The sequence below is a fragment of the Medicago sativa genome, chromosome 2 (assembly GCF_051527215.1).
Source record: "Medicago sativa cultivar Bolivia chromosome 2, Bolivia_mono, whole genome shotgun sequence".
NCBI classification, from domain to species: domain Eukaryota; kingdom Viridiplantae; phylum Streptophyta; class Magnoliopsida; order Fabales; family Fabaceae; genus Medicago; species Medicago sativa.
The window spans coordinates 49,718,560-49,743,063 of NC_140750.1; the positions used below are offsets into that span (position 1 = coordinate 49,718,560).

Sequence of the window (24,504 nt, forward strand, 5' to 3'; positions counted from 1 at the left end):
CCTTTTGTCTGTTTCAACTTGCTCAGAAGAAGATAAACTGTACTACTCTGAGTCTGATAGTGACATTTCTTCAGAAGACGACAAACTTCTTAAGAGTCTTCAGCTTCTGACGTCACCTTCTGAGGCCCCAACTTTCATATTCTTCATTTCTTCAGATGCTTTTAAATGAAATTCTTCTTCTTATCAAAACATTGACTTTCTGGTTGACCTTTCTTTAGATTTTGTTCAAAGTTATATAAGTTTCTCCTTTTCTGCAGATGCATTCAGAGTCTTTATATTACATGATCAGAACTTGACTTAAGAGACATAATTTAATTATATAGTTCTGTAAACTTTAGCACACATTAGCATATCCAATTGTTCTTACATACCTTGTTATCATTAAAACTTCAGAGATATTGTACAAAACCCATTTTGGTTCAACATAGTTTTTTTGTCTTCTGACCACGTGCAGAAACAAATAGGAAATTTCAAGGACAAAGAGAATGTAACAAATCATTCTATTAGAAGCAAAGCATTTTCGAATGACTACTCAACGTCATTATCCATTTGAGGCAACATTTCGACGTCTCTGATTAAGATTCTCAATGAGTTATTTGATGCAATGACACTTCTTCAACAACGGCTCACTCATTCTCTCCTATATAAGGACTTGAGCAATTGAAGAAAAATAACAAGACTTATATCATTTTACAAGTGCCCTTACTCTGTCAAATTATATAGCGCACAAACACTTAGAGAAATTCTTTCAAACATCGAATCAATGAGAACTCCTAGAACGACGGTGGATATGTGAATCAGTGAGAACATGGAGAATGACAGTGAATCAGTGGTGGATCGATGGACGACAAATGATCGAAATGCGGAAGCATCGTTCAAAGATGGTGAAATTTGATTAATATTATTAGAGATAGAAAATAGATGAATATTACTAAATACCAATTATTAATTAATTAATTAAAATAATTAAATAAATAAATAAATTAATTTTTTTTTGATAAAAAAATTAAATTAATAACCGATGAAAAGAGGAAAATGAAAGGTCATCCAAAAGAATACCATAAGAAGTTTTTTAAAATATGTAACAGGTAAAAAAACAAAATATGTGGTAACAAAACAAAAAGAGTAATAGTTTAATACTCTTAAGCTTATTTGTTTTCAAAAATGGATTATGGTTTTGTTAGAACTTGGATGGTCAAGATAGATTGTCTTAAGCACAACAGGATCTAACAGTCATTTGTCATTATTATCAACAAAGAAATGAAAGTTGAACATGATAATAGAATGATTGACAGATCTTAGACGTCATAATTCACTAAATTTTACGCAATCTTACGATCAATGAAGGTGAAGGAAGATATCTGGAAGCATAATGAATAACCTAAAACTTTTAGAATGCACAAATAAATATTCAGGCTTAATGGGTCAAACTAATATGAATTATTGTGATAAATAGGCTTCCGTGTTAGTGAAACATTAACTTGCTCCACACATCAAGTATTTTATTGGTGTGATTTTCATCGAATTCACAACAAGAGGGAACCGCGGAACAACAATTAGGTAATTTTGATCGTTTTAGTTGTCTCTTTCATTTTCTTTCTAGGAACAAGATTCAATTAATCCCGCCACACGTGCATCTAAATTTTCAAAATTTTATTCATACACAGTTTCTACTTTAGAGCAAGTAAACCAAAACATCTTAAGAAATGATGTAATAATTTCTGTTAGTTTATCTGCCTAAGCTTGTTAGACTTGTGTTCTTATTTGTTGTTTGCTTTAACTGAACCTTTTTTTAGCATGGATGATTCTGTTCATAGAGAGCAATTAACTAATTATGAATCAAATCAAATATTGCACACCTCATACTATCTTTTCTTTGGCCTATTGGATAACAATTAACTATACCATAAATCATTTCTAAAGGCTTAGATTATGAATCACATACAACTTTGTCATTTTGTCTTAAGAATGCTGCAACTTGCTTTGTCTATCTCTATGTTTTAGTTGTTGCAGTGTCATCCGTGAATGTAGATGTATGTCGGCATCCAGGTTCGTTTGAAGGCTTGTGTATACATTGTGGGCAAAAGATGCATGGTGATTCTGGTTTGACATTTGGATACATACACAAGGTACACATTATTTCTAATGATTATCTTGTTGTACTAACAATTTAGATTTTGATAATTGTTGTTGTCACTATTTTGGAATGAACCTTTGGGATATATATTTCTATCTATTGTGTTGAGTTCTCACATATACAACTTTCTAAAGAATGTAATCTCTCATGAGGTCCATTAGGAATACTTGGCAATTCCCTTTAGACTTACAAATGTTCCCTCTACATTTCTTGGTCTCTTGATACATGAATGAAGTCATAAGATACGACCCTATTTAAGTAAGTTTGTTCTACTATTTTTTATGATATCCTCATATTTTGCAGAAACTTGGAAGAACATCTAGACCACTGAGGTGCTGTTATTGTTGTGTGAGTTTGCAGCAAGGGAGATTGTAAATCAGAATTTAGCCCTATTGTATCAACTTTGCTCTCAGGTCTAGCAACTATAAATCCTATATTTATTCATATTTTTTATCTTCTCCTTCGAATTCTTGTTGTATCCTATCATACACACAATCCAACTATTATTCTACATGATTTAAATATGGGGATTTTCGTATGTTCGGGGACTAAGACTTCATTCTATTTTTTCCTTTTAACATTATCTTATTAATAGTGAACAAGAGACCTCTGTATTCAGCATAATGTGTGCTAGTTCTACTGTATGTTGTCTGTAGATCATCTTTTTCTGACATGGAATCGAAGAACTTATATTCAATCTAATCTTCCAGTTGTGTTTGTTAAATGCTTTTGGAAAGGTTGCAACATGCTTTATGCATTTTGTCTTTGATTCCATTATGAAAATTTTCTGAAAAAACATTTGTTCAACATTTGTTACTAAAAGACAGATATCATTATATTATTCTGTAATTGCAAGTACCAACCTGCACATCATCACATAGAACATCATAAGTTATAAAAATAGCACCATTCTCATGAGTGAATTTCCTTACAACTCTTTCTTGATGTTCTAGGTTTTTATGTCTTTTTATATATGCTGCCTTCCTGAACTTGTATATGATGAAATAGATATCGCCAGAGGTAGACTCTTCGTATTGGAGCATATGCAAAGAATGACCAAGTTGAGGCCCTTCGTCCACACATTTCTTAAAGAAGCAAGTAAAATGTATGAAATGTAAATCTACACCACGGGTATTCGGCAGTATTCACTAGTTCACTATAGATGGTCAGGCTGGTTGATCCTTAAAGGAAATACTTCAAAGATAAGGTGATTTCTCAAGATGATGAGACTGAAATGAAGCCGAAGGATCTGAATCTTGTGTTGGGGACAAAAAGTGTGATCCTAATTATTGATGATAAAAAAAACGTTGAGTGCACTCGTAGTTTCTGACTTGTTTTTTCTGAATGATCTAATTGGAATGGTTGGTGATAGTTAATCTATGTGGATGACAATCTCAAAATATTTTTCTTTTCACTACCTACATGAATGAACAAATTAAACACAATTGTATAATATGAATCAAAGAACTTTATAATCATATGTTACGGGAGATAGATATTCTAGCACTCTTAGTTCCTACAAACATCGAATATAAATGTAAAACTAATTAATTACAGCTTCATAATCATTGGAAGCGTCAGTGCAAAGTAAAATTGATTTGGAACAGCGTTGCAAATGCACCTCTTTTCAAAAATCATTTTCCTGTTTAATAAAATCTATGTAGGTCCTACCACTTTTGGAAAGTGTTTCACGTTAAGTAGTGGAACCTACATGAGTTTTATCGAATAAGAGCGCAAGTGCTAAATAAAAGAGTGTTGCTAGCATTCTTCGTTGGTTAGAGCAAGTAATGAACCATTCCTCTAAAGTTTACTCTCTATATACCAAGTTCATAGTTTCAAATGTGCTAAAGATCTATCGACTTAATGATTCAGAAGTCACCACCTTTTATTGAAAATGTTGCTAACAAATGTTGTAGGTATGGTGAAAGCATAAAGATAATCTGATACTGATGGAGAGATACCACTTTTTCAATTCAAGTTGTCAGGAATTCGACCTCAATTGCAAATCACTTGCTGAGTTGCATATTGATGAAAACGAAACTGATGGAGCGCTTGCCAGAATTCTCAAAGTGCTTAGACAGATCAACTCCAAATTCTTCGATGTATGTCTCATATGTTCCTGATAAAATGTTTGTTGCATTTGATATATTGCTAAAACTATGTTGTGGGGTTTTGTAGGAACTTCAAGGAGACCTTGTCGATCGAGACGTGAGGCAGGTAGTTAGTTATCTTGTTGATATTTATCTTTTTTCTAGTTCGTGCATTTTGTATTTTTGTTAATGGAAATATAAGTTAATTTGTCATCATCCTAGTGTGATATTCGGATAATGTTATGTCATTTTTGCAATGAATTTATGTTTTCCAGGTCTTGTCATCACTTCGAGGTGAAGTCCTAAGCGGATGTGTGATCGTTTTCAGCTGTGCTTTTCATGGTCATGACTTACGAAAACTCAGGAGGATAGTAGAGCAGTTAGGAGCTACTCGTTTGACAGAACTTGGCCCCACTGTGACACATGTAGTTGCTAATGAGTTTGTAACTGAGAAGTCCATGTGGGCAGAGAAAGAAAATAAGTTTTTGGTTAATCTTCGATGGCTAGAGGCTTCAAATTTCTTTTTGCAAAAGTAGTCAGATAGTTTCAGAACCGTATTCTGAATGTTTGAATATTGGTGTTCTTTTGCAACAATTGCGGTGATAATCCATAACAAACCTGTGTGTGTATTTTCACATTTTCCTTACATTTTATTTTTCTGTATACAGCGTACAGGTATTTTTTGTTGCTCTCTAAAGTTTAGGATTAGTATACGATTAAATTGATTACTTTTTAGATTCTTTTTTGGTCCACTGTTATTATCAATACAAATGAAGAGTTTAATGAATGAAAGGTTTTGCTTATTCTATTGGTTTCTTAACCTAATTACTTCAATTATAGTTACATTTTGTTGTTTGTGATTTCTATCTTTATGAAGCCTCTAATTTTTCCTGATTTGTATTTTATAGTACCAGGTGCTAAACCTATTGGATATTCAAACAGTCAAAAACAGTGATACGCCTTCAATCAAAAATGTATGTGCCATACAATATTCAAACAGTCAACAATAGTCAAATCAGTGGCAGCAAGGTCTAATATTTCCATGATGAAGTCCATCGAACAAAGTTGTGCTTGCTTTTGCTCTGCATTTTTTATGAGATCATGAGTTCTTTAAGTATGTGGAAGGAAACGTATAAAAAAAATCACAAATAAAATGAATTTTATTTGTGAATTTTAGTATCCATGGTTCAGCCACGGTTTTCTAGTTCATAAAAAATGAGCTCATGAATGTGGAAATTAAGTGGAGCTCACGTTAATTTTAGCCTTGGACATTCATTTCTTATAATTTTAGTGCTATTGGATTCATCGCATAATTTGATACAACAAATTGGGATTTGATGATCACAAGTTGACCAAGGGCTATTCATGTTGGTTTTATTGCCACCACCATTCAGATCACGTCCAAGAAAGATTGAAATAAATTCAATTAATGTCATTCAAAGGTTTTGCATCAGTTTTGGAATTCATTTGGAGCAGCTTGCATCAAATTGGAAATGCAGAAATTGTGAAAGTCACATTTTGGGCAATTAGTTCACACCTTTTGGACTCCAGCATGTTACGTAGTAATTTCATATTTTAGGAAAATAGTTGTTATTCTTAATATGTAATTTATTTGTTTTCTTTGAATTATTGAGTGTCATTTTAATTTATTAAGGTCCATTGGGTTACTTTGTGAGAACTCTATAAATTGTAAGTTTCTCTATGAAATAAAGAAAGTTGAATTTTGTAAAAATTTACACTTATGTGTATTGAGAGCTTTGTCTCTTGTGGTTCTGGATTGAACCATCTTTGATCTTATCAAGAAATTCTTTTCTTGTGGCGATCCTCACATCCACCGGCTTATCAATCTTTCTTGGATTAGAAAGAGTGTGGCACCGTTGTCTCCATTCCATTTCTTCATTATTTTAGTCTTTTCACCATTTCCACCAACATTATTCATAATTTGCTTCCGACGGCTTCGTGACATTCTTCATTTGGTAATCAGAGCTCACGTTCAAATCAGGTGTTATATATCATTTTTCTTTCTTTCATTGTATCTTCTTTGTTTTATTTTGTTTGCAAAGAAAATCATCAAAAAAAAGTGTTGAAAAAAAAACGTAGCATTTTGAAAAGAAAAGTAAGAAGAAAAAAAAAAATTCCAAGAAAAAAAAATAATAAGTTTCAACATTTTTTTTCTTAGTGGTCCTTCATAGAAGCCAAACAAATGAATATTTTCTTTACAAGATGTATCGTGAATGATAAAGTTGAAGGTGAGAAACACACAAGAAGGGGGGGTTGAATTGTGTTTTGGAAAATTCTTCGTTTCTCCTACAAACTGAACACACTTGATCAGAAGCTAAGTGAGACAACTTCTGAAGTGGTAATCAAAATCTAAATGCAGCGGAATAAAACAGAGAGAGAAGAACGACACAATGCAATTATACTGGTTCCTTCCACAATCCGGAAGTAGTCCAGTCCCCCTTGCACTTCCAAGGAGATTTCACTAAGAGTAATATCTGATTACAATTGCTCAAACACACAAGCAAGAGACTTCCTTTGCTCAAGCACACAAGCAAGAGACTTCCTTTGCTCAATGTCGCGTCATTTTTCGGAGATCAAGGCTATTTGATTAGCTTATTGACTCACTTTTATTTCACGACTGAACATTTCAATTTTAAGGAAAAGGGGAAAGAAAGTTCAAAATACCCCATTTGAAAAAAGATTTAGGGTTCGGGGGTTAGTTACATAAAGGGAAGGTGTTAGCACCCTTTATGTCCGTAGTACTCTACGGGAACCTCTTGGTTTTATCTAAATAATGTGCTATAACTTGCTTATTTTTTTGAAGAAAAAAAAGAATTTCGAAATGATAAAATAAAGGAGGACCTAATTATCTACATTTTATTGATTTGGAAGGACAAGGTCCTCTGCCTACGTACCCGTGAAGGATCAAAATCACGTAGTTCGTGGTTAAAAAATGACGTTTGATTGGTTGAGTGTTTTTTATTAGTTTTGAAAAAAGTTTTGAAATGAAGAAAAGCCAAGTGGCAAAATAAGTTTGTTTGTATTTTTTTTATGTTAAAAGGAGACTCAAAGTAGAATTAAATTGATTTAATGTTTGATTAAGAAAATAAAAAAAAGACGGCACTTGATTTAAGATCAAGGTTTATTTAAAAAATATTTTTTTGTTTGGGTTTTGTTGTTTTTTGAATGATAAACTAACGGAGCATAAAATATAAACACGTAGGTACCTTATAGTAGCGTTGGACCACCACAAGGACCATTAACCTAATCTAGCAAGAAATATAGAGGCATACACACACACGCACGCACACATGCACCTAAACTATTACAAAAAAACCTAGTTACATTCTACGGTCTGCGAGGAAAATAAATAAATAAATTACATTTAGCCTATATTTACATTCTAAATTCCATGCAAGACGAAGAGAAATAAATAAATTACATAATGCCTAAATACATTCTAAATATCCGACGAAAAATGACTTAAAGTGCAAAAATGATGAAGATGCGTGAATAAAATACATTAAAGCCTAACTACAATCTAAGATGTAATAAGATAAATGACGGAAATATAAACATATGAAGGACAACAAAATAAAGTGCTAAAAAAAAAATGCATGAAAAGGAGCTAATAAAATGAAAGGGTCAGGGGTGTGCTATGAGCATGTGTGCGTGTGTGCAGGAAGTAGTGAAAGAAGCAGCAGAAAAGAAACAAATGGGCCTTGCTGGATTCTGAAGTGGGCTTAGGGACAGGTCCGGTTCGGTTCAAAAGAACCAGACCGGTTCGGTGAGTGTATAAAGTGAGACAGGCCGGTTTTCTATCATTTTTCATCCCTCTTTCTCTCTCTTCTTCCCTATGCTCTCTCCTCTCTCTGTAATTTCTATCTTCTTCTCCGATGGAGAAGTGAGTTGCCGGAAAGAGTTCCGGTGCGGTGGCCGGCGAAACATCGCGGCGGCGCCACCGCACCGGAGTAAAAAAAAAATGTCTCCTTTTTTTAAAAACTTTTGCTCTTTCTCCTCTACTCACTTCCCTCTACTCATTTTTAACAATTATAAATCCAAAAAACCACTCTACAGTCTTAGATCTGCGAGTTTCAAAAAAAGAAAATTACTACCTTCTCTTCACTGCTTCTTTGACTGGTTCGTACTTGGCTTGATGACAGCACAGCTTCGGCGTTCTGAGTTCCTGGTGTATTGTTGTCGTACGGACTTGTGCTCCTGATGCTGACGTGGTTTGCGGCCGATGGCTGGTGTACGAGTTGTGCTTGCACGACAGTGATGATCGATGTCCTGGCTTCTGCTCTTTGTCTCTCTCTGCCATCCCCTTTTTCTGTGCAGGTAATGGTCTGTATTTATAGTGCTAGGCCGAGGCTACGGTTTGTTGAGAATCAGCAGAAATTTGTGCTTGCAAACGGATGAGAAGGGAAAAAAAATTGTGATTATCCCTTTTGCTGGAAAAGAAAATTAGCGCAGATTTGGACTAGATTCGGATGGGAGGGAGCGTGACAGCCTGTGTCTTGTGGATTGGGACGAGAAAAGGGTGAAACCGTTCTGGAGACTCGAATTGCAACGCGTTTGGGATTGGGACGAGATGAACGTGTGATTCTGTACTTGGACTTATTTTTGGGTTTTTAACAAATAGAAAAAATGAATAATAATAATAAAAACAATTAACAAAAGGGTAAAAATACAAGAGGATAACTACATGGATTTGATTTTTGGGGCTTATCGCCTAATAAAAATAAAAATGTAAAAATAAAAAAGGGATACACACATATATACATACTCGATCATTATCTTCTAATTAATAAGTAAATAAAAAGAAAAAAACTTGGATTTATCTAAAAAGAAAATAACGAAAGAATTAAAAGAAATAATGACTTGATTAAAACTTTAAAGTTGAATTTGATTAGAGAAAAAAAAAAAGTTTAAAAGATGGAAATAAAGAATAATAAAAAATGATAGAGAGAAAAGGGTTCAATTCGGAATTGAATATGAGGTATTTTAAAATACCTTTCTGTCGAATTTCTAACTGAAAATCGAAGATTTAATCAGGGTTACGTGACACGTGTCAGTGTGACCTTAGGTCAAAAATTGGGGTATGACAGATGCCCCTATTTAAGTTTCTTCGTTCGGAGATTTGAAGATGAAATCTTTAATTCGATCGGACCGAAGAGACTTAAATACAAAGTACACCAATTTTGGACCTAAGATGCTATGAATGATTGTGAAATGCATGTATGAATGCAGGACGACAAAGTTGATTTGACTGAGACGAGAAACAACGACGGGATACCCAAATTTGTTGAAGAATGGGATCCGACTCCACTAGGGGGATGTAGTTTCACTGGGGAAAAGATTGTCTACTACTGTATCGGTTTGGAACGATAGCTTAATGAAGACAAGACTTTTATAGTGACATCTCTTGGACAACTACGTCGGGGATGACACTTTTGAAATTGACATTGAAATTATTGAAATTAAAATTGAAATTGAAATAGAAATTGATTAGTGACATCACTAGAACAGCTATTGCTGGGGATGACACCTTTGGACTTGAAATTGAAATTGATTGAAATTGAAATTGAAATTGAAATTGATTGAAATTGAAATTGAAATTGAAATTGAACTTGAAATAGAAATTGATTAGTGACATCACTGGAACAGCTAACGCTGGGGATGACACTTTTGGACTTGAAATTGAAATTGATTGAAATTGAAATTGAATTGGAATTGAAATTGAAATAGAAATTGATTAGTGACATCACTAGAACAGCTATTGCTGGGGATGACACTATTGGATTTGAAATTGAAATTGATTGAAATTGAAATTGAAATGGAAATTGATTAGTGACATCACTAGAACAGCCAACGCTGGGGATGACACTCTTGAACTTGAAATTGAAATTTGAAATTGATTAGTGACGTCGTGATAAATATGATCATGCATGAATGATGTTGTGTATGATGTGTATGAATGAAAGTAATAATGCGTGAATGTGTGAATGGATGAATGAATATAATGAGTGTGTAGACTGGATTGTGCTAGATGAATTTGATGAAACGAGACAAGGCAGGTAAGATGGGAAGCGGATTGACATCACAGTACATACACTCGGCAAACTTCATTGGAGATGATATTATTGCGAACAAAATCGAGCCGTTGACGGGGTGGAGTCTGGCACAAGGTAGCAATTGATGCCCCTGGGGATAAAGCTCATTGTTGACCAAAAATCTGGGAGAAGTCGCCATTTGTAAACCAACACAGAATGCTCTTCCAATGACCCACCTTAGTCGTCGTGCCTTTTCTTGATTTGTTCGTTTCTTTTATTCTTACTTTTTTGAATCCCTAACTTTTGCCTGGATCGCCCTTTCGGGTTTTCAATCCACCGGGAATATATTCCTTTTTTGTGCCCCTAATTTTTGCCTGGACCGCCCTTTCGGGTTTTCAGTCCACCGGGACGCTCTCTATTGCCCAAGTCGCCTTTTCAGGTTTTCGACTTAGCGAGCTCGATTTTTTTTCTTTTTTCTTTTTTTTTTTTTGAAGGCTTCCCACAGTGTCTAGCCATATGCCCATTTTAGTAGGATTTAACCACCCTTGAGGGGAGTGTCGATGCACACTTCTTTTACTCTCGAGCTTTATAATGCACTTATTCGTTTATGCCTTTTAGAGATGTGAAAAAGTTTTAAGGATTTTGCTTCAAAATATTATCATCAAAGAAAATAGAAAAAAATTTGGGAAACGAAATAAATGAGAATTCCAAGTAAAAGGGCACAGGCTCAAATTTTATTAATTGAATGGTGGCCCGCTAAAGGCGCGACTCCATAGATATTTACAAAATTTGGAAAAATGGTAATTTAAAATGGAGAGGTACTTTGAACTTCATAACCCTAAATTTCTAACAACTTTGAATTCCGCTGCTTTTGATGCTTCAGATTGGAGATTCTTTGATAGCAAGTATGTCCCAAGTGGATGGTGCCAGACTGGATGCAGTTACTTTGTCTTTTCTTTTTATCCTTAATTTTTGCATAGACCGCCCTTTCGGGTTTTCAGCCTATCAGGATGATTTTCTGTTTAATGTCTCTAACTTTTGCCTGGACCGCCCTTTCGGGTTTTCAGTCCACCGAGACGCTCATTCTTGCCTAAGCCGCCCTTTCAGGTTTTCGACTTACCGAGCTGTTCTTATAATTTTTAGACAAAGTATTTCTTGACTGCATCCGCGTTTACAGTACGTGGAAGTTCTTCACCATCCATGGTTTGAAGAGTCATGGCACCACCGGAGAAGGCTCTTTTGACAACATATGGACCTTCATAGTTAGGCGCCCACTTGCCCCTGGAGTCTGGTTGGAAAGTAAAAATCTTTTTGAGCACAAGATCACCTTCTTTGAATTCACGGGGACGAACTTTCTTGTCAAAAGCCTGCTTCATCCTCTTTTGATATAGTTGACCATGACACAGGGCAGTCATGCGCTTTTCCTCAATCAGATTTAATTGATCATACCTACTTTGGATCCACTCAGCCTCTGATAACCCAGCTTCCATCAGAACTCTCATTGAAGGAATCTCAACTTCTACGGGAAGTACAGCCTCCATACCATATACCAAAGAGAAAGGAGTTGCCCCTGTTGACGTGCGTATGGAAGTACGATATCCGTGTAATGCGAAGGGAAGCATCTCATGCCAATCTTTATATGTCACCACCATCTTCTGGACGATCTTCTTTATGTTCTTATTTGCAGCTTCGACAGCACCATTCATCTGAGATCTGTAAGGCGAAGAATTATGATGCTCAATCTTGAAATCATCACATAACTCTTTCATCATCTTGTTGTTTAGATTTGTCCCATTGTCTGTAATGATCCGGTTAGGGACACCGTAGCGGCAGATAATATGATTCTTGATAAACTTGACCACCACTTGCTTGGTCACATTAGCATATGATGCTGCTTCAACCCACTTGGTGAAATAGTCAATAGCCACTAGAATGAAGCGGTGCCCGTTTGACGCTTTTGGTTCAATCCTTCCAATCATGTCAATGCCCCACATAGAGAAAGGCCAGGGAGACGAAAGAACATTGAGTGCAGTTGGCGGCACATGAATCTTATCGGCATAGATCTGACACTTATGACATTTTCTGGCGTGTTTGTAACAATCAGCTTCCATCGTCATCCAATAATAACCCGCTCTCAATAGCTTCTTAGTCATTGCATGCCCGCTTGAATGAGTTCCGAAGGAGCCTTCATGTATTTCATGCATCAATAAATCAGCCTCGTGCTTGTCCACACATCTAAGCAATACCATGTCAAAGTTTCTTTTATACAAAACGTCCCCGTTCAGGAAGAAATTGCCAGACAGTCTTCTTAGAGTCTTCTTGTCTTTATTGGATGCCCCGAGTGGATACTCTTGACTCTGAAGGAAACATTTGATATCATGGAACCATGGCTTGTCATCAACAACTTCTTCAGCAGTGAATACATGGGCAGGTCTCTCAAGACGTCTGATGCGGATCAATGGCACTTCATTCCAACGATTTACTTGGTACATTGAAGACAAGGTAGCTAGGGCGTCTGCCATCTGGTTCTCATCACGAGGGATGTGGTGTAGCTCGACTTTGTTGAAGAAGGTCAGTAATCGTCTTGCATAATCTTTGTAGGGAACCAAGCCGGGGTGACGAGTCTCCCATTCTCCCGTGATCTGATTGATTACTAGGGCTGAGTCACCATAAATGTCGAGGATCTTGATTCTCAAATCAATGGCTTCTTCGAGACCCATAATACATGCTTCGTATTCTGCCATGTTGTTTGTACAGTCAAATGTCAGTCTGGCAGTGAAGGGGATATGTGCACCCTCAGGAGTGATAATGATTGCCCCAATTCCGCTACCATACACATTAACAGCTCCGTCAAATATGAGGCCCCATCTTGATTCAGGATCTGGACCCTCTCCGAATAACGGTTCGTCACAATCTTTCATTTTCAGATACATGATCTCTTCATCAGGAAAGTCGAACTTGATAGGCTGATAATCCTCAACTGGTTGGTGAGCTAAATGATCTGCAATGATACTCCCTTTGATTGCTTTCTGGGTACGGTACTCGATGTCATATTCAGATAACAACATCTGCCACCGGGCGATTCTTCCTGTTACTGCAGCTTTCTCGAAGACGTACTTGATCGGATCCATTTTAGAAATCAACCAAGTAGTATGATTAATCATATAGTGACGAAGACGTTTGGCAGCCCAAGCTAGAGCACAACATGTCTTTTCGAGCATGGAATATCGAGACTCACAATCAGTAAACTTCTTGCTTAAGTAATAAATAGCGTGCTCCTTTCTTCCAGTTTCATCTTGTTGCCCTAGTACACAACCCATAGAATCTTCTAACACAGTCAGGTACATGATCAGAGGTCTTCCTTCAACTGGAGGGATAAGGATTGGAGGTTCTAGCAAATACTCTTTGATGCTGTCAAAGGCTTTCTGGCACTCTTCTGTCCACACAATACCTTGCTCTTTGCGGAGTAGCTTGAATATCGGCCCACATGTTGCAGTCATATGAGAAATAAAACGGGAGATGTAGTTCAGTCGTCCGAGAAACCCTCTTACTTGTTTTTCTGTTTGTGGAGCGGGCATTTCTCTGATAGCTCTGACCTTGTCGGGATCTACTTCAATACCTTTCTGGCTGACAATGAAGCCCAAGAGCTTTCCGGATCTGACGCCAAAGGTGCACTTGTTAGGATTCAAACGGAGTTGATACTTTCTCAGTCGTTGGAACATCTTCAGCAAATACTCGACATGCTCATCTTCAGTACCTGACTTGACAATCATATCATCTACATAAACCTCAATCTCTTTGTGCATCATGTCATGGAAAAGAGTAGTCATACCTCTCTGATAAGTAGCACCTGCATTTATTAACCCAAACGGCATTACTCTGTAACAAAAAGTGCCCCAAGGGGTAATGAAAGATGTCTTCTCTCTATCTTCTGGTGCCATTTTGATCTGATTGTAACCGGAGAAACCATCCATGAAGGAGAAAACTTTGGACTTTGCAGTGTTGTCAACTAATACATCAATGTGAGGTAGTGGAAAATCATCTTTGGGACTAGCTTTGTTCAAATCACGGTAATCAACACACATTCTGACTTTACCATCCTTCTTCGGAACAGGCACAATGTTGGCGAGCCACTGCGGGTATTCTGATGTGACAAGGAAACCTGCATCGATCTGTTTCTGTACTTCTTCTTTAATCTTGAGGGCCATATCAGGACGGGCTCTTCTCAACTTCTGCTTGACTGGTGGACATTCAGGCTTCAACGGCAGACGGTGCACCACAATATCAGTATCCAGGCCTGGCATATCTTTGTACGACCAAGCAAATACATCAACATATTCTCTGAGAAGTTCTATCACTCGCTTCTTGACACTTGCTTCAAGTGATGCCCCAATCTTGACCTCTTTCCTGTCTTCTTCAGTACCCAAGTTGATCACCTCTATTGCTTCCCCATAAGGCTGAATGGCTTTTCTTTCTTGTTCAAGTAGCCGAGAGATTTCGTCGGGAACCTCTTCATTCTCTTCCTCTTCCGCCTCATACACAGGGGATTCAAAGTTGGGAGAGATCATAGGGGTATGTTGTTCAAAGGGTTCATTGATGTTTAATCTGCACATATGATTGATGATTTTAGAAAATAAGTAAATGCAGATTTTTCGAAGGTGATTATATTTTTTGGTTTTTTGTATTACCATTTTTCAGAAAAAAAGCACAAAAGAAAAATAAAACAAAAGTCGGGAATAAAACGACATTTTCATTTAATTGACAATAATTTTTTGAAGCAAATGGCCCTAGATAAATTCACTTTCGCTTGGGGCGGGGCGAAAGGATTTTTGAAAAAACATAAAACGAACAAATGCATTACTTTGACAAGTGAGCGACAAAAGGAACATCTACAGCGACCCAATTGCGGCTAGACCCTCCATGAGTCACGAAGCTTCGTGGTATCCCCTCAGGATTGTCTTCAATGATATCATTGGCTTCTGACAGGGCATTAATAAAACCCGCACTGTGGAACGTATCTCTTGCTGGCACGACGACATTCCAAGGCAAATCAGTTGACAGAGAGAAACCCAGACCTTCTCGACGCTTGTTCTCTGGCAATTCTATCAACTTCCCCCAGCTTGCAGATCCTCCAGCTTGCACTATGCTTTGAGCATCTTTTAGAGAGGAAATAGATGCTTCACTTTTCTTGGTATTCTCTTTTTCCACGGCAAGTCCCTGGAATGACGTCCCCTCAACACTGTCGGCCTTGATAAAAGAGAAAGACGACAAATGGCTTACTAACAGGGCTTCCTCCCCATTCACAGTTATCAGCTTCCCATTATGCACAAACTTCAGCTTCTGGTGCAATGTAGAGGTTACTGCCCCAGCTTTATGAATCCAAGGGCGACCTAGCAAGCAACTGTATGATGCCCGAATGTCTATCACTTGAAATGTAATCTGGAAGATCTGCGGCCCAACTGTAATAGGCAGATCCACCTCCCCATGGACATCCTTCCTCGAACCATCAAAAGCTTTTACCATTACCTCACTTCGTCTCAAAGGTGTACCCTTGTAAGAGAGCTGGTCATAAGTTGTTTTGGCCATCACATTTAGAGACGAACCGGTGTCTATCAGCACATTTGACAAAGTGTCGGTCTTACAATTCACAGATATGTGCAAAGCCAGATTATGGTTCCTTCCTTCCTTCGGAAGTTCTTCATCACTGAAACTCAGGTTGTTGCATGCAGTGATGTTTCCCACTATTCCTCCGAATTGACCAACAGTCACATCGTAGTCCACAAAAGCTTGTTCCAGGACCTTCATTAAAGCCTCCTTGTGAGCATCAGAATTCAGCAGTAGCGACATTATGGATATCTTTGATGGAGTCTGCATCAGTTGATCAACCACCCTGTACTCACTCTTCTTGATTAGCTTGAGAACCTCATCAATCTCAGAATTTGCATTGGTCCCACTAGACTGACCGATATCTTTGACTGCACTGGGATTTTTAGTTCGGGTCTCCTCGATCACCGGAGCACTAGCTTTCTTTGGGAGCACCACAGGAACAATATGCCCATTTCTTAGCACTCTACTGACCTCAGCGACATTCCCTACATATGGCAAAGGTGGTATTGGAACTTCACGTCCGTCCTCTATCATAGTGGCATTGTACTTATAAGGAATGGCTTTCTCAGAAGCATAAGGCATCGGACCAGGCAAACATATCACTAGAGGAGCAGCAACTGACTTTCGACTGTCGTAGAATATCTCCAAAGGCTCCTCTGAAGTTATAACACATACATCATCACACTTTCTTTCAACAACAAGTTCTCCTTGGTCTAAAAGTCCTTGAATATCATCTTTTACTTTCTGACAACCTTGAGGATCTAGAAGACACACTTCACAGTTGGCATGATCATGTTCAAAGAGAGACGCTTGACACATCTTGGTATGTATAGGGACCAGAGGTGTCCGGATGTGTTGGACGTTCAGGATGAGATGAGTCTTCTGGCAATCTTCGATCATGTTGACAGTTGTGGTACCATGGTTTGGCAACGGATTGGTTTGAACATTCGGTGCTGAGTCTGTGAAGGTTATCTTCTTGTCATTGATTAGCTTCTGAACCGCATACTTAAAGTTATAGCAATTCTCGATATTATGACCTCGGCCTCCCTGATGAAAATCACAAGTCTGGTCAAGTCTATACCATGCTGGCAATTTTTCTGGCACTGGAGAAGGTGCTCTGGTCTGGACCAAATTCTTTTTGAGTAACCCTGGGAGTAATTCTGCATAGGTGACGGGGATCGGGTCAATTTGCATTTTTCGTGGTTGAGAATGTTGTGGTTGATAGGGTTGTTGTTGATATGGACGTTGTTGGGGATATTGTTGAGGGTATTGTTGTGGAGGATATTGTTGTGGATGATGATATTGTTGCGGAGGATATTGTTGTGGATGATGATATTGTTGTGGAGGATATTGTTGAGGGTATTGTGATTGTTGTGGATATTGTGGGAATTGAGGTTGTTGTGGATATAGTGGGAATTGAGGTTGGCCATTTGGTGGTTGGATGGTATTGGCAGCAGGTGTGAGGGCAGCAACGTGTTGATAGGCTGAGAAATTTTGTTGAGGTCTCCCATGGGTCACCATACCGACCTCTTGTTCTTTCTTTTTCGGGAGGTGATTCCCAGACTTCTTGGTTCCACTTGCAGATGTCCCTTCTTTTACTAAACGTCCTTCTCGGACTCCTTCTTCCAGCCGTACACCCGTAGCAACCATCTCAGCAAAGTCCTTGGGAGTACCTCCGACCATATTCACATAATAAAACTGATTGAGAGTTTTTAAGAAGAGCTTGGTCATCTCCTTCTCTTCTATGCGCGGGCTGACTTGGGCAGCGGCATCCCTCCACCGCTGGGCATACTCTTTGAATGTTTCTTTGTCTCCCTGAGTCATAGCTTGTAGGTCACTTCGATCTGGGGCCATATCCACATTGTAACTGTATTGCTCCACAAAAGCATCACACAGATCTTGGAAAGTTTGGATATTTGTTTTATCTAGATTCATGTACCATTTTGAGGCAGGATTAGCCAAACTTTCATGGAAGAAATAGATAAGGACTGAATCATCCTTGGAATAGGCAGACATTCTTCTCACATACATTGTTAGATGTTCCTCAGGACAGGATTTTCCCTTATACTTCTCGAAGTCTGGTACTTTGAACTTGTGGGGTATTTGAACATTTGGCACCAAACAGAGATCATAAGCAGTCTTCCCAAATACTTTCTTCTTGTGGAGGGCTTTCACATCTCGCTGAATTTCATCATATTTTTGCTGCAAGTCATTCATTCTATCATAGGCTTCCATATCCCCTGAATGGTAGATGGGCTCTTCTTCTTGTGGAATGGTATGCATCACCGGAGCCGAATAGGTCATAGCGGCTGGAGGAGCTCCTACCAGAGGTGGGGGAACATGAGTTGCATTTTGACGAGTAGGCATTGGAACTTCGGTCATGATAGGGCGGAATACTTCACTGAGGCAAACTGGCACACCCCAAGAACGACCTTCTGGCGTAGAATTCGAAGCTTCACACACAATGGGACGGAGTATTTCGCCGGCAGTGAAAGGCGAGAACCGAGGCGCAGAACGTTGCGGAGCAGAGTGCATCGGAGTATCTGCACATATTGTCCATCCAGGGGTAGCAGCGGCAGCTGCAGAGGCGGAGGTTTCGGCCTGAGTTCTGACTGGAGGAGGAGGCGGTGGTGCTTGTGCCTGAGATTGTGCTTGAGCTTGTGCTTGAGCCTGAGCCAGTGCTTGAGCTTGAGCTTGTGCTTGAACGAGTGCTTGAGCTTGTGCTTCAGCTTGTGCTTGAGCTCGAGCCTGTGCTTCTGCCATTGTCTTCATCATTTCAGCCATCTCATCCATCTTAGTCTGCATGGTTGACATCTCTTCGCGGAGCACTCGATTTTCTTGTTCGAGATAATCCATCTTCTTCTTAACGTTTGCTCGAGTGTAGATAGTGCGGGTGGGCTTGTAGATGATACGTGGGGCCACCTTTTGAAACGAGCTGACCTTTTTCTGGAAAAGAAAATTTGTGTGAGACTTTTGGATTTGAGACTGTGAAATGCAAAATGATGCATGGTGTTATGCAAAAATAGACACATTTTTTATTTATCGAAGGACTTATAAAAGCAAATTTGTAAACATCATAACTGAAAATTTATTACAAGATAATTCCCTTTTAACAAAACTGAGCCAAGGGATAGACTCCAAAGTACATCACAAAAAAAACTAGGAAATAACATAAAGTGGTGAAACAACTAAGATACTCTTGAACTCCTATAGCAGACTACTCTTCGAAATCTGGATGGGCGCCGGCGAACATATCCATGTACTCCTTCTTCCTTTTAGAATCCCGCCTGAGTATATCATCCTTCTGCTGGAGGAGATCATTCTGCTTAACAATTAGTTGGCCTAGCTTGAGAATTTCACGATCCTTTTGCTCTATCAGTCCATCCTTTGTCTCCATCTGAGCCATAACCATCTCATACTTCCTCTTCCAATTGTTCCTTTCACGTGTCATCTCGGCCAACTGGTACTGGAATTCTTCCACATTTTCAGGGAGTACGGGCAGTGGGGGAGCCGGAGTAGTTGAAGATGGGACTCTGGATAAAGTGTAAGGCATCTTGTATGTTGTAGCTCTATCAATGACCCATTCCGTGTAAGAGCTATGGACGAAACTTGATCTTTTTCCCATCTTGCTCCTCTCTTTTCTATGGATGGCACGCCAAGCTTGTATGAATTTTTCCCTCTCATTTGTGTAATCATCATGGTTATGGTAGAATACGCTGGACAAGTCGAGGTATAAAGGTTTGGCTTTGACCGGGTATCCGAGCTGTTGTTGGGCAAGGATAGGGTTGTAGCTAATTCCTCCCCATATTCCGATAAGAGGTACATTAGGGAAGTCACCACAGTGGATAATGACGGTCTTGGTATCACTGGCTGGGTTGTACCAAACTATGTCCGCGGGGGTAAGGGACATGATTCTTTGGGACCACGAGAGCTTTTCAGGGTTTTTGATGAAGGGTTGAGTTCGAGGTAGATGGGAGGTAAACCATTTGTAAAGTAAGGGTGCACAGCAGAGGATAACCCCACGACCGGCTAGATTACGATCATGAATGGAATGGTAAGTGTCTGCAAGTAATGTAGGGACAGGGTTTTTGGTGAGGAAGATTTTGATGGCGTTGATATCAACAAAGTTGTCAATATTTGGGAAAAGTAGGAGCCCGTATATGAGTAAGGCTAAGATAGAGTGAAAGGCTTTATTGTTGGGTAGTTCGGCGAAGAGGGAGGCTTTTTGGAAAAGGTAATGTGTAGGCAAGCATTGGAGTTGGGGTTTCCCTTTGATGGTAAGTTGAGCTTTCAATTCAGAGGCATCAAGGTGAAGAGCTTTAGCAATGGTTGAGGCTTCAGGATTGGGTTCAAGGCCATGGAAGGGTACTTCATTGGACACAGGTAAGCCAACCAAGTCAGAATATTCTTCAAGAGTGGGAACCAATATGAAGTCAGGGAATAGGAAGCAATGATAGAGTGGGTCATAGAATTGGACCAACGTATTGAGGACCCCTTCTTCAACTTTTGTTTGGAGGATACTAAGTAGTCTTCCATGATGAGCTTGAAAGTCCTCCGGACTGGTTACTCTCGATCCTAGCTCCCTTAGCTTCAATAAATCGGGTTTCTTGAAGGTGTACTTCCTAGTGCTCCTTATTATAGGATTCATATCTACAACATTTACAAAAAGCTTGTTTTAAGTCCTTCGATGTTTAATGAGAAAAAAAAAATCGATGAATGAATGCATGCATGCATGATTATGCTACACAAACGGTGAAAACATGGTGAGGTTTAAGGTCCATGATGATGGAGTCAAGGGTAACAACGCCGTTTGGTAAGGACTATGGTTTTATTTTCACTTGTAACAAGGGTTCTACCAAGTTCCCAGAGTTGTCAACCACTTCCGAACATTATCGGGTTGCGGAACTACTTCCGGTCCAACAACGTTCGTAAGAAAGTCTCGTCTGAGTGTAGTATCGCGTATCAACCAACTCAAGACTACTCTTGATTAGCCACCGCACTACGTCCTAAAAGGCCAAGATGGGTTAAAGGTAACTAAAGGTCCTCAACATTAACAGTCACTTGAAAATAGCAATGCCAATCATGACTACTCATGTCGACATAAATTACTTCCAAGAGACCTCCGTTGAGTGGGGTTATCACATGTGCCATATCCCGAAACTTACTCTCGGTATGGGACTTTGATTATACCACCATCCTATCTTATGTTTCCCTCAAGTCCGGGTGTAGGACTTATCTCACCACTCACGTTAGAAAGGAGAAAGAAGAAGGATGAACAGATATACACGTATTTCCATCTTTTATTTTTGTTTTTTTAAGCAAGTTATAGCACAATAGTTAAATAAGACCAAGTTAGGCTCAACCCTCTTAGGGGTATTCCCCAGTGAAGTCGCCATTTCTGTCGCGTCATTTTTCGGAGATCAAGGCTATTTGATTAGCTTATTGACTCACTTTTATTTCACGACTGAACATTTCAATTTTAAGGAAAAGGGGAAAGAAAGTTCAAAATACCCCATTTGAAAAAAGATTTAGGGTTCGGGGGTTAGTTACATAAAGGGAAGGTGTTAGCACCCTTTATGTCCGTAGTACTCTACGGGAACCTCTTGGTTTTATCTAAATAATGTGCTATAACTTGCTTATTTTTTTGAAGAAAAAAAAAGAATTTCGAAATGATAAAATAAAGGAGGACCTAATTATCTACATTTTATTGATTTGGAAGGACAAGGTCCTCTGCCTACGTACCCGTGAAGGATCAAAATCACGTAGTTCGTGGTTAAAAAATGACGTTTGATTGGTTGAGTGTTTTTTATTAGTTTTGAAAAAAGTTTTGAAATGAAGAAAAGCCAAGTGGCAAAATAAGTTTGTTTGTATTTTTTTTATGTTAAAAGGAGACTCAAAGTAGAATTAAATTGATTTAATGTTTGATTAAGAAAATAAAAAAAAGACGGCACTTGATTTAAGATCAAGGTTTATTTAAAAAATATTTTTTTGTTTGGGTTTTGTTGTTTTTTGAATGATAAACTAACGGAGCATAAAATATAAACACGTAGGTACCTTATAGTAGCGTTGGACCACCACAAGGACCATTAACCTAATCTAGCAAGAAATATAGAGGCATACACACACACGCACGCACACATGCACCTAAACTATTACAAAAAAACCTAGTTACATTCTACGGTCTGCGAGGAAAATAAATAAATAAATTACATTTAGCCTATATTTACATTCTAAATTCCATGCAAGACGAAGAGAAATAAATAAATTACATAATGCCTAAATACATTCTAAATATCCGACGAAAAATGACTTAAAGTGCAAAAATGATGAAGATGCGTGAATAAAATACATTAAAGCCTAACTACAATCTAAGATGTAATAAGATAAATGACGGAAATATAAACATATGAAGGACAAAAAAATAAAGTGCTAAAAAAAAAAATGCATGAAAAGGAGCTAATAAAATGAAAGGGTCAGGGGTGTGCTATGAGCATGTGTGCGTGTGTGCAGGAAGTAGTGAAAGAAGCAGCAGAAAAGAAACAAATGGGCCTTGCTGGATTCTGAAGTGGGCTTAGGGACAGGTCCGGTTCGGTTCAAAAGAACCAGACCGGTTCGGTGAGTGTATAAAGTGAGACAGGCCGGTTTTCTATCATTTTTCATCCCTCTTTCTCTCTCTTCTTCCCTATGCTCTCTCCTCTCTCTGTAATTTCTATCTTCTTCTCCGATGGAGAAGTGAGTTGCCGGAAAGAGTTCCGGTGCGGTGGCCGGCGAAACATCGCGGCGGCGCCACCGCACCGGAGTAAAAAAAAAATGTCTCCTTTTTTTAAAAACTTTTGCTCTTTCTCCTCTACTCACTTCCCTCTACTCATTTTTAACAATTATAAATCCAAAAAACCACTCTACAGTCTTAGATCTGCGAGTTTCAAAAAAAGAAAATTACTACCTTCTCTTCACTGCTTCTTTGACTGGTTCGTACTTGGCTTGATGACAGCACAGCTTCGGCGTTCTGAGTTCCTGGTGTATTGTTGTCGTACGGACTTGTGCTCCTGATGCTGACGTGGTTTGCGGCCGATGGCTGGTGTACGAGTTGTGCTTGCACGACAGTGATGATCGATGTCCTGGCTTCTGCTCTTTGTCTCTCTCTGCCATCCCCTTTTTCTGTGCAGGTAATGGTCTGTATTTATAGTGCTAGGCCGAGGCTACGGTTTGTTGAGAATCAGCAGAAATTTGTGCTTGCAAACGGATGAGAAGGGAAAAAAAATTGTGATTATCCCTTTTGCTGGAAAAGAAAATTAGCGCAGATTTGGACTAGATTCGGATGGGAGGGAGCGTGACAGCCTGTGTCTTGTGGATTGGGACGAGAAAAGGGTGAAACCGTTCTGGAGACTCGAATTGCAACGCGTTTGGGATTGGGACGAGATGAACGTGTGATTCTGTACTTGGACTTATTTTTGGGTTTTTAACAAATAGAAAAAATGAATAATAATAATAAAAACAATTAACAAAAGGGTAAAAATACAAGAGGATAACTACATGGATTTGATTTTTGGGGCTTATCGCCTAATAAAAATAAAAATGTAAAAATAAAAAAGGGATACACACATATATACATACTCGATCATTATCTTCTAATTAATAAGTAAATAAAAAGAAAAAAACTTGGATTTATCTAAAAAGAAAATAACGAAAGAATTAAAAGAAATAATGACTTGATTAAAACTTTAAAGTTGAATTTGATTAGAGAAAAAAAAAAAAGTTTAAAAGATGGAAATAAAGAATAATAAAAAATGATAGAGAGAAAAGGGTTCAATTCGGAATTGAATATGAGGTATTTTAAAATACCTTTCTGTCGAATTTCTAACTGAAAATCGAAGATTTAATCAGGGTTACGTGACACGTGTCAGTGTGACCTTAGGTCAAAAATTGGGGTATGACACTCAAGAACACAATCAAGAGACTTCCTGCTCAAGCACAACTGCAAGAGACTTCTAACTAAACAAAATTACACAGAAAATTGTTTAAGGTTGAACACTTGATATACAATCAGAGGTGCTCACAATACAAATCAGATACAGACTCAATGGACTTAAGAATTTCTAAGACATGACTTTGAGACACAGAAATTCTAAGTGAATGCAGAACAATTTCAGCAGAGGTTTGGCACTTGTAATAATGTTGTGAGTCGTTTGTTCAGCATTGCCAAATCTCTAAGTCTTCACTCCTTTATATAGAGGTGTGAAAGAGACGTTGTGAAATTGCCAGCACATCAAAGAGTCGTTGTTGAAGCTTGATCTTTCACCTTTGATCTTTTGCTTGATTTGGTTGTTGTCCTATGAAGAACCAATTTGAAATCCATTCCTTATCCAAAGGAACATCTATGCAGGCGAAGCCGTATTCTGGAGCTGTTTTCTTGTCTTGTAGCGTGGACACAAAAACAGAGTAGTGGAGAACGTGGTTGTACAATTCGTACAATAGTACAATGTCAACGCTTTCGTCCAAATTGCAAGCACATGCCTTCAAACACCTTTGAAATGACCGTTGCAAAATTCCACTAATCTTTTGTTGTGTTTTTGAATCCAATAGACAGCTTTTGCAGTGATGATTCTTCAATTCTTAA

The 24,504-nt window shown here is 38.3% G+C and overlaps 2 protein-coding genes and 1 pseudogene across 4 annotated transcripts; 1 reads left to right on the forward strand and 2 right to left on the reverse strand.

The window, feature by feature from the left end:
- The first annotated feature begins 2,995 nt into the window (after positions 1–2,995).
- Positions 2,996–4,897, forward strand: LOC146947167 (RNA polymerase II C-terminal domain phosphatase-like 4; annotated as a pseudogene). The gene is made up of 4 exons (XR_015025344.1): positions 2,996–3,443; positions 4,054–4,239; positions 4,316–4,354; positions 4,503–4,897. The product of XR_015025344.1 is annotated as an RNA polymerase II C-terminal domain phosphatase-like 4 (transcript).
- Positions 4,898–10,994: 6,097 nt separating this feature from the next.
- Positions 10,995–18,839, reverse strand: LOC146947168 (uncharacterized). Of its 2 annotated transcripts, XM_085744815.1 has the most exons (3): positions 15,142–18,839; positions 14,113–14,885; positions 10,995–14,037 (listed from the first exon to the last, which is right to left on the reverse strand). In XM_085744815.1, the coding sequence occupies exons 1-3, from the start codon at positions 18,741–18,743 to the stop codon at positions 11,420–11,422; spliced, it is 6,993 nt and encodes a 2,330-aa protein (XP_085600941.1). In that variant the 5' UTR covers positions 18,744–18,839; the 3' UTR covers positions 10,995–11,419. The 2 variants fall into 2 exon arrangements, with proteins under 2 accessions (XP_085600941.1, XP_085600940.1); XM_085744814.1 differs by having other exon boundaries at positions 10,995–14,885.
- A 64-nt stretch (positions 18,840–18,903) lies between these two features.
- On the reverse strand, positions 18,904–22,173 carry LOC146947169 (uncharacterized). Its single transcript, XM_085744816.1, has one exon. It carries the CDS (start codon positions 20,533–20,535, stop codon positions 19,105–19,107), a length of 1,431 nt encoding a protein of 476 aa, XP_085600942.1. The 5' UTR covers positions 20,536–22,173; the 3' UTR covers positions 18,904–19,104.
- Between the last annotated feature and the right edge of the window lie 2,331 nt (positions 22,174–24,504).

Bases quoted from the DNA above. Each gene is read 5' to 3' on its own strand.
- LOC146947169 (XM_085744816.1), bottom strand. From the start codon at position 20,535: ATGAATCCTATAATAAGGAGCACTAGGAAGTACACCTTCAAGAAACCC.
- LOC146947168 (XM_085744814.1), bottom strand. From the start codon at position 18,743: ATGGATTATCTCGAACAAGAAAATCGAGTGCTCCGCGAAGAGATGTCA. The intron at 14,886-15,141 runs GTAATGCATTTG...TCATATGTGCAG, and splicing joins TTTGTCGCTCACTTGTCAAA to ATTAAACATCAATGAACCCT.